At 47.9% G+C, this 9,597-nt stretch overlaps 1 protein-coding gene across 1 annotated transcript; it reads left to right on the top strand.

Moving 5' to 3' along the window:
• Positions 1–246: 246 nt before the first annotated feature.
• LOC106743381 (serine/threonine-protein kinase SBK1) lies at positions 247–6,349 on the top strand. The gene is made up of 2 exons (XM_014617167.1): positions 247–647; positions 3,142–6,349. The coding sequence occupies exon 2, from the start codon at positions 3,142–3,144 to the stop codon at positions 4,303–4,305; it is 1,164 nt and encodes a 387-aa protein (XP_014472653.1). The 5' UTR covers positions 247–647; the 3' UTR covers positions 4,306–6,349.
• The last annotated feature ends 3,248 nt before the right edge of the window (positions 6,350–9,597 follow it).

The following is a 9,597-nucleotide window of genomic DNA, read 5'->3' as shown; positions in this document are numbered from 1 at the left end:
AGTCGCGACGAACCTCACTTCTATTCATGCGAGTGTCCCGCTCATGTAACACGCGACTCGCCGATTCGCGTAATGCGCTCGTTAAAAAAAGCTACCGTACGACGCACGGCGTTACGCTCGTTCTACCCCCTATACTCGATACCGCCGCACCGTGTGCGTCCCGCGCCCTTTTATAATCCACGTCTGCGCGGCTCCCTGCGACCGGGTGTATAAAAGCGACGCTGCGCGTCGCGACGCTCCAGACGATGAGATACGCGCGCTACGGGAAATGTGATCGAGCGTCGTCGCCGTAACAGTCGTCGGTCGATGCTAGGCGTAGCGATACACCCACCTCGCTACCTCTAGTCTCTATTTCTGTGCAGTCTCTCGGCTGACACCTGCCCGAAAGCAGGAGGACACGGTTGACATAATTCCGCGAACGCCGCTGCCGCCGATTTCATTCGACACTTGTGACATTTGTGAGCAGCTGACGTACGCGTGTCACGTCGTCGCGACGTGAAGATGTGAAGAAGAGGACACGCGACTTATGACCGAAACTTGATCGAAAAAGAGAGTGATTCATACGCTATAATACTGACGTATTACCGTTTACTGTGCCGGTGTGCAGTGACGTTTCTGTCAATCGCCGTACGGATTTCTCTGTCGTGGTACGTATTTTTTGGCATGCTGTCATCTCGTCTTCATTGTCGCTACATGAATTTCATTCGCGTGACCCTGCACGAACTAGTGCCAATGTATTTCAGCTAGTACCGTTTGCAAATTTTCTATTGAATCTCACCTTGGGCTACCGCGGTGTGAAACCTCGCTTGGAAGAATTCGGGGAAATTTAACTCGAAATTATAAGGGATAATAGTGACAAAGAGATGCTCTTACGTCATAGATTTTAAAAAGTATCTCGGTACACGATGAGGGTGACGAATGCGTGCAACGAAATACGAAGGTAGCATTCGGTATAAATTTCTGTTGTTATGATTAATCGGTTCGCGAAACTCCTCGATGTTTTTCTATAAAATTTCACGGTCTAATGTACACTTGATAAATGACCATAGCGTTGGCATTTAATAACAAACGTGAGGAACTCTGATAATTTGCTACGAGGAGTTAATATCGTAATCGGCACCCTCGTACAATTTCTCAAAGACTTGAGCCTGTTAACGACTCGACACGTTGAAAGGTCTCCGCGACACTTGCGGCGCGTTTAATCGCTCACATTGTCGGTCTTTATATACGCGTGTCTACTGAACCGCTTAAACGCATAAGACGCACATCACGCACGCACGCCAAGGTGTACAAACTGCTCGCGTGTATTAAAATACATGTGGTAAACGTAAACGCTAAATATACCCGCGCCTCCGAGGCTTGTCGGAATTAACCGGACTGAACTGACGATAACACGAAAAAAGAACCGTGACACGAAACAATGAGCGGAAAATAGGCGAACCACACCGTCTGCAATTCGTCGAGATGAAGATCGCGAGGAAGAAAGAAAGAAAAAACCACGATGTTAAATTAAACACGAGCGACGTTTATGCGGGCGACACAATGACGTACAAATGAATACGTAACTCGCGCGTTTTAATAATTAAAACGAGAAGCTTGGAGTCCCGTTCCCGATATGGCTTGTCGAATTATTAAAATACACGTGAGCACGCCACCCACGAGATCTGTTCGCATTCATTTCGTCGTACGAACACATCGGCCATATCTCGAGTCGTTATCGTAGTCATGAAACGTACGAACGAACATATCTCCGTGTTTAATTAAAGCTTAATTAAATCGTTCGTTAGCGACCAATGCGCTGCAATCGGATAACGCACTGATCCGGCTGTGAAATCGTCAAACTGCACGGCTTGGATGAACTTAGCTGTGAAATCTTACCGGCGGAAATCGGAAAACATAGCTTTCGATACGAACTTTTTGAAACGCAACATCGCGTTTCGAGCGGAGTCCGCGCTCTCTCTCTCCCTCTCTCGCTCGGGAGAAAAGTTTCCGAGCTCGGCGCCGACCAGGCTCGCACGCCGCCGACCGAAACGTGGTCCTTGCTATTGATCCTGGGAAGCTCTAAAGCGTCCTGGGTTCGCCCGACCACCCTCTCACCCCCAGTTTCGCTCCCCGTTGCAAACGCGAAAGCACGGCTCTCTGCACCGGGAGCGGCGAGGGTAGCCAAGTTCGCCAAGTGGTATTAAAGCGAAAACGAGGGATCGCCGGCTCGGTGGCGGCGATCCAAAAGTTCCCCACTACTTCCCGCGTGTCGCCGGCTGAATTATTATCGATCTGCGAGATGATCGTAAATCTCGAACGGAAACGCAAAACTCGACTGCATTTGCGGGCGAAGGGGAGAGAGAGAGAGAGAGAGCACGCGGCCGCATTCGCGGAGCCGATGACGCACGTGTGAGAACGCGCGGCGGGTGCGGTTTGGAAGAAATCGAGTTTGGCGTCCGAGAGCCGGGGCCATCATCAGACAGGTCGGCTTCTGCTTAATGTAACTATTATGCAACTTGCACGACCGATAAGCACCGATAAGTGAATTCGTGAATTCAGACTCTAACGACGAAAATATGTTCGAGCAAAATTCGATAGGAACATATATGTTCCTTGACGTATCGTGCGTATTCGGAGACCTGAGGGTGATTTAGGCGTCGTTATTTCACGAAATAGGACGCGTTGGCTAGTCAGAAGGCGGTGAATATTGTCTTTTCTCGCGGAAGGAAGCGTGGGAAAGCTCCTGAAAAGCTCGCCCCGTTGACGATCGTGGGCGCTAGTGTATGAGATTCGTTCGTCGGGTCGAACAAGCGACGGTTGATGTTTCTTCAATAAAGCGCTACCGAAGCGCGAAATCAACGCGAACGTATTTCCGACGGATGAAATTCCCATTTCCTCGTTGGAAATGGACGTGGACAGGCGGCTCATACGAAAGTAGCAACCACCGGGAGACAAACGTTGGGTCTATTACCGGATAAATTCAAACATTCTCTAAGAATAAACGTATTCGTTCAAATTCAGGTTAAACGTTAATTTTAATAAACCACACGTGGAAGAAATTTTCCCGCTTGAACGATATACTTCATCCCATCGCTCAACTGTCACAACTAAACAAATCGAAAGTCCATAAAGCGACCGTTCATCTTTTTCTCATTGCAGATGAAGCTACACGAGAAGAAAGAGTCCGGCATCCACAGGGTGCAGGAGGTGCCGCTCGAGGAGCTGGAGCTCTCGAAGGAGTACAACGTGGAGAAGACATTGGGCGAGGGTAGTTTCGCAAAGGTTTTATTAGCGACGCACAGAGCCACTCAGACCAGAGTGGTCCTGAAAGCGGTCCACCAGGAGCTTACGTCGGAGAAAGACTTTTACCGAGAATTTCACTATTCCTACCACCTGAGCCCGCATCCCAACATCCTCTGCTCGTACGCGGTCGCCTTCAAGGCGGAGAGATGTTTCGTCTTCGCGCAAGAATACGCGCCCTACGGTGACCTCGCGGGCAACGTGAAGGCCGGCGGGTTGAGCGAGGACGCGTGCAAGAGGATCGCCGGTCAGCTCGCCTCCGCCCTCGACTTCATCCACTCGAAGCAGCTGACGCATCGCGACATCAAGCTGGAGAACGTGCTGGTGTTCGCTCAGGACATGACGAAGGTGAAGCTCTGCGATTTCGGCTGCACGAGACGCGAAGGCACCCTGGTGAACAAGATCCGTTGCACCTGGGTGCCGTTCCAGCCGCCCGAGATCCACGAAGTCATCAAGAACGAGCGGTACGCCTGCAAGAGGAGCTCGGACTGCTGGCAGTTCGGCATCGTGCTCTTCGTCTGCTTGACCGGCAATCCGCCGTGGCAGAGCGCCGATCCTATCCAAGACCCGGACTACTCGGCCTTCCAGCGGTGGCTGAAGAGACGCACCACTAAGATCCCGCCGACGTTCCGGCGATTCACGCCGCGGCTGTTGCGCTACTTCCGTCGCGCGTTCGAGCACAAGCCGGAGAAGAGGCCGCACGTGACCGAGATCAACAAATATCTCAAGGACTCGTGGTGCATCAGCAAGATCAGCCACAGCGCGACCTCGACGTCGGTCGACGTGAGCGAGAGCCTGGCGAGGCGCGGCGACAGCCTGCTCTACCTCGACACGATCTTGGACGACCGGCATCACTTCGATGAGAACAAGAATAAGCTGAGGAAGCTGCTCAATAGCTACGGCCTGGAGACCACGGTGGACCAGAAGGTCGTCACTAAGAGGATATGGGAGTGGGTGATGCAATGCGACTCCAACGTGGACGAGCCCGGTCTGATCAGCGGCTACAGCACGGAGGACATGTGAGAGATGGCGAGGACCTGCAGCGAGCCGTGCCTGCGGCCCGCTCAGGAGGAACTTGGCAAGTTCCGAATGGGCAGCCTCCACGTGCGGACCTCGTACGGATGTGCCAAGTAATACGAAATAGTCCACGGAGTAGCACCGGAGAGTGCTGCTCACTACCGGCTCTACCGGTGTTTCAGAGTGTTGAAAATTCTATACATAGGCGGACCAATTAGCGGAACGAACTTCCTTGATTAGCGGGAGAACGAGGATTCGCGGTAGGATTAGAGAAACGTGGATGTTCGTAGCGATCGGCGGAGTTAGGTGACGACAACTCCCGTGATGATGAATCCCAGAAGAAGATCCACATGTCCAAGGCGCGTTGTACAGGTGCCTAAAAGACGTCCCGACTTCTCGAACGGGCGTCTCTCGGATGCCTCTGAATTTCGCGCTGTTCTGCGGTCGAGAAGGAAAAGATCGCTTTCGTGAAAAAGATAAAAGAGATAGTCTCTCATATAAGACGCTCTAGCAATTAAATGTAAATGTGATATATACGTATCTAAGTAGATAGATAGAGAGAGAGAGAGAGAGAGAGAGAGAGAAGGAGAATTCGCTCTTTAACCGAGGAAAGAGCGGTGTCGGAGGTCATACTGGCGATTAGCTCGGTGTACTAACTGTAGAGACAATAATGCTGGTTCGTATGACTTGCGTTACGTTAGTCAGTTAGTTACGTTAGCCCCGATGGTAAACCGATGGTCTTAGCGATGCCTTATGCGGGATTAGACGCGAGGTTAGAGAGAGAGACAACCACGTAGAGATATTTTATATATCACCAGAGTATCTGAGAGGGGGAAGAAGAAAGGTAGCCGTTTTCGTTCGTATGATAGCGATGTAACTATCGACAACTAGACAAGAGACGAAAGAGCGAAAAGACTGTATAATCCAAATCTATAGATCAGAAGAGATCTGTCCTATCCTAGTGAAACCGGACACGAGAACGGTCGAAAGTTTTGATCCTTCGTTAAACGCAAATTTTTCAGGAGAAAGTGCCGTAAAGTTTCGGAAGTGCCGACATAGCCGTAACAAAGACGCAGGTATAGGGATTACGAAACAAGGATAGTAGACGATTACTTACATTGACAACAACCACTACTAGATTCGTGAACGGTAACGCGTAATCATACAGATGTAAATACATTTCTACACGTAGAGATAGATATACATTCGCGTTCGCGCTGTACGTGTACATATACATATACGTGTGTACGTATGTATATGTAGCCATATATATAGTACACATATATTCTTGTAGCGGTTTATGGTGTAGCGCGTAGGGATTCCGTTTGTACGATTAGTTACGCCACTTCGTAACGGTGATATAGACATAGTAATTCGTAATTTCGCACACGTTGCGACTCCGACGGTCGTAATGGTCACGCAAACGATCCTGCGAGTTCGAAAACACCCACGGATAACGACGCGCGAAACGAGCTCGTTTCCACGAGCGGATACCGCGAGCCAGTTGCGAAATTCGTCGTCGCTTGCATCCGGCGAACAGGTGCACGTTGATCTTGAAATCAGAGACTCGTGCGATTATAATTGTCCTAATAATTACAGTTGATGGTAAATTTCGACGATAATTCTCCGGCGAATCTGATTTTTTTCCGATGCTGTGTTCTCGAGCACCGTTCACGCGAAATCTTTAGCAAGGAAATCGCTCGCTAATGATGCACGCGAGCATAAATGATACAAAGCTTCTTTTTCCTTTCTTCGGAATTTCGCAACCTAATCGTTATCAGGATGAACTGTTGTACGCTGGAAGATCAGCATTAAAGAACGTATCGACAGCCGGGATCATGCGAATGCGTGTTTCGATACATTTGTACGCTGGAAGAGGAGTTGTAACGATGCGTGCGAACGATTCGTCGATTATCTCATCATCGATGTTTCTCGACATTGTCCGACGCGCGAGTGACTATCAGCGACATGTTAAACAAGTAGAGAGTTCTTCGCGAGGAAGCCGACGTATGTGGCCTCCGTCGACGCGAAAGAAGCGATGTTTTGTATATATTGGAATAAATCTTTAAATTGTACAAAATGAAAACATTACGAGTGGTAATTTTCTCCGCGCCAACGCTCATCCCTCGGCGCGCCATTCATTTCCGGAATTAAAATAGCAGTCGGAATTTATCGCCCGACATTAATTATGTATCCTCGGTAGGCTATATATTCGCGTTGATACATCGATAAATGATATATTTCATTTCATCATTCATGTATCGATGCGATCAGTCATCAGACTCGAGCTACTTCGGACATAAAAAAAAGTTTTCTCATCGAGATCGAATTTCGCTGCTCGGAAAGTTCCTCGCCTGCTGACCCATCACTCGTCCACGTGTCCACATCTTTGTGTAAAATTGAATCACGCGCGATTCACGAGGAAGAAAATAATGAAAATTGGATCGCGAAAGGTTAATTACGGGGAGCGCGTCGTGTGGAACTTTTGACACCACGAGGCTCGCACGATGGAACGGGGGATGGTTAGCCGGCGCTCGTGGGTGTCGCTATGACGACGAACCCTGGATACCCGGGCCAGCTGAGAGAGTGAAGTGCCACCCTCTCTCCTCATTCCCGAGATCGCTTCTACTCTCTCGCGGATCGTGTCCTACAAAGCGAGCGGATGCGCGCGGGATGTAACAGAGAAGCGTGGCTGTTATGTACACATGTCGCGCTTGTCCCGCGACCGGAATAATTGGCAGAAAGATTGACGGACTATAAATTTCTGGATCACGAGCGATTCGCCACGCGGTTGTATTACGCAACATCTCGCGTTCCCGATATTCGCACACCGAGGCCGCGAAGTCATTAGTGCTCGACTCTAATTAGATGAGTATACCCTGAAACCGGCTTGACCTTGATGTTCGGGTGAGAACATGCGAGAGTTTGGGAAGAGACTTTAGTCTCCTGCGGGTTTCTTTGGAAGCGGATAACGAGTCTCATGCGGAACTTTATCTCGAGAACTCGAGGGGTTGTCTAATTGCTACCTGCACCTCGAGAACACTTTAAATTTTTTTTCCCGTGTACGAGAGAAAGCACGCTTTTGTGTAAAAGAATGTGCGCGACGCTAAATAAGAAGGAAAATAATAAATGAACTGAAGAAGAAAACGTGAAAGAAAAGTTCTCCACGGGACTTCCCATATATTTACGGTTTTGTTAGATCTGGGCACGTCAATGGCGTAACTAATGGCCTCGAATAGACAATGGTGCAAGGTTCTTCGCAACACCGAAAGAACAAAAAAGCAAGTTACTAGAAAGTTTTCGAACTTTTAAAAAACATTATCTAACTGCGTATAGAAAATGTACCTGAATGATTTATTCTCTTCAACTGTAGAAAAAACCTCAATTAACGGCCGAAATGTTCGAAAACTTTCTAGTAACATGCTTCTTTGTTCTTTCGGTGTCGCGAAAAACCTTGCACCATTGCCTATTCGAGGCCATTAGTTACGCCATTGACGTGCCCACATCAAACGTATACGCCGACTTGCACCCGCGTTCCATCATCCTTCCTTCCGATGCATGCGTATTTCGGACACGCGTGCTGCTATTTCCATCCACATGGCGGGTATTCTCGGCGGCTTGTTTTGACAAGCGCCGAACCGACTGGGATACTCGACGGGACGTTATCTTCGCAAAGCGGACATCAAGTACATACACAGCGCAGTCGCGCTGTTTAAACGTATAGTAACATTGCGTTACGACGAGAGATTCGATAGATTGGCAGGAGCGCCAAAGCGTGTGCACGTGCAACAACACACGAAGAATCGGGGAAACGATGTTTCAACGAAATCTCACGAATCTTATTGTTCATTTAGCGTTTTCATCGAGCGTCGCTATTAATGCCCGCTCGGATAAATTGACATCGACATTGTAACTTTAGATCAATTCTATTTTCTATTTAGACGATAATCTAATAACAGAAAAAAAAGAGCCAAGATTGGATCGATATCATTTAAGACAGAAGCAGATCGATCGAATGATCTAATGATTGTCTGATATTCGCTCCTATTACAGTAAATCGTTAATTAAAATGTATTTGGAAGGAACGTCCAACTTTATATAGAAAGAAATTCCAGTCGATTATATTACATTTAGGATAGAATAGGTGTGGAGAAATAAAATGATGGACACGTGGTCAATCGCGCGTCTTTGTGTTATACGAAGAAGAAAAGAACAGACCGTACCGGATGCTCGCGGCATGAAAGTATTAAATCTGCGATCATATAAATGCCCAGATACCGAGAGATAACGTAAGTGTCGGATACCGGGTGCAGACGCGCTGTCTCGACGTAGTCGCGTAACGCGGTTACTTGTCGAAAAATAAAGTCGGGCAAGCCGCCACCGGGGACGAGTATCGCCATCGATCCTCCGGTCCAACGCCCCGGTGTCTATTTTCATACCGCCCAAACTATTTATACATCATCATACGGACAATGTTCCACTTGTATCGGTGCACGCCGCTGCAACCAGCCGCATCGGTCGCATCGACGCTTTTTAACACCTTAATACCCTCTCAGACACGAATTTGCACGTCGCGAATCTTCGAAATTTTGAAAAATGTCGAAGAATCATTTTCAATCGCAATTATGAGAAAGTCCGAGAGCTTTACTGAAGTGGACGTAACTTTCTAGACGTAAACGGATTTATCTTGGAAAATAAAATATCATTTTCTAAAAGTAGCTGCATATTTCAAAGCATTAATGAGAAATCATTCCGCGAAGCCGGCTGGATTTTTAACACTCGAATCGCTAATTAAAGAACTACGTGTACATTTATATATATTTATGCGAGTGTTTATACATGTGTGTGTGTTTTCAATTGTAAGTCAAATATATCTAATATTCTCTCTCTTTTCAGACTTATTGCAATATCTGAATTTAGATGCGTTTCATTTAGTCGAACGTCGTACTAAAATAAAACAGAAACAGCAGACTCGAAAGAGCTCGGGAATCGATTTGTGAAATAAAAGCTCCGCAGATTCTTCATTTTTCGCAAAGACGAAGAATTTCCATGCTTTTTTCTATTTTTACTTTCTTTCCTTTTTTACCCTGCATCCTTTTTTACTCATCGTTCTCTCCGATATTACTTATCTCTCGCAGGTTTAAGGCGACTACCGACTCAAGTGGGCGTGCGGATTTACGACTCAGCCACCCGGGGCATTTCGACGGGGTAGGACGATTGCCCCTTTGACGTCAAAGAAAACGCTCTCTCAGGACGCTACCCGGCGCGCTCGTGTATACGCATACAAAGGGGGGGGGG

This window comes from Dinoponera quadriceps, unplaced genomic scaffold (assembly GCF_001313825.1).
Source record: "Dinoponera quadriceps isolate SergipeBrazil2010 unplaced genomic scaffold, ASM131382v1 scaffold616, whole genome shotgun sequence".
NCBI classification, from domain to species: domain Eukaryota; kingdom Metazoa; phylum Arthropoda; class Insecta; order Hymenoptera; family Formicidae; genus Dinoponera; species Dinoponera quadriceps.
The sequence above is the reverse complement of the archived record's forward strand: the minus strand, read 5'-3'. Positions and strand labels throughout refer to the sequence as shown.

Coding starts and splice junctions, on each gene's coding strand:
- LOC106743381 (XM_014617167.1), top strand. CDS start 3,142: ATGAAGCTACACGAGAAGAAAGAGTCCGGCATCCACAGGGTGCAGGAG.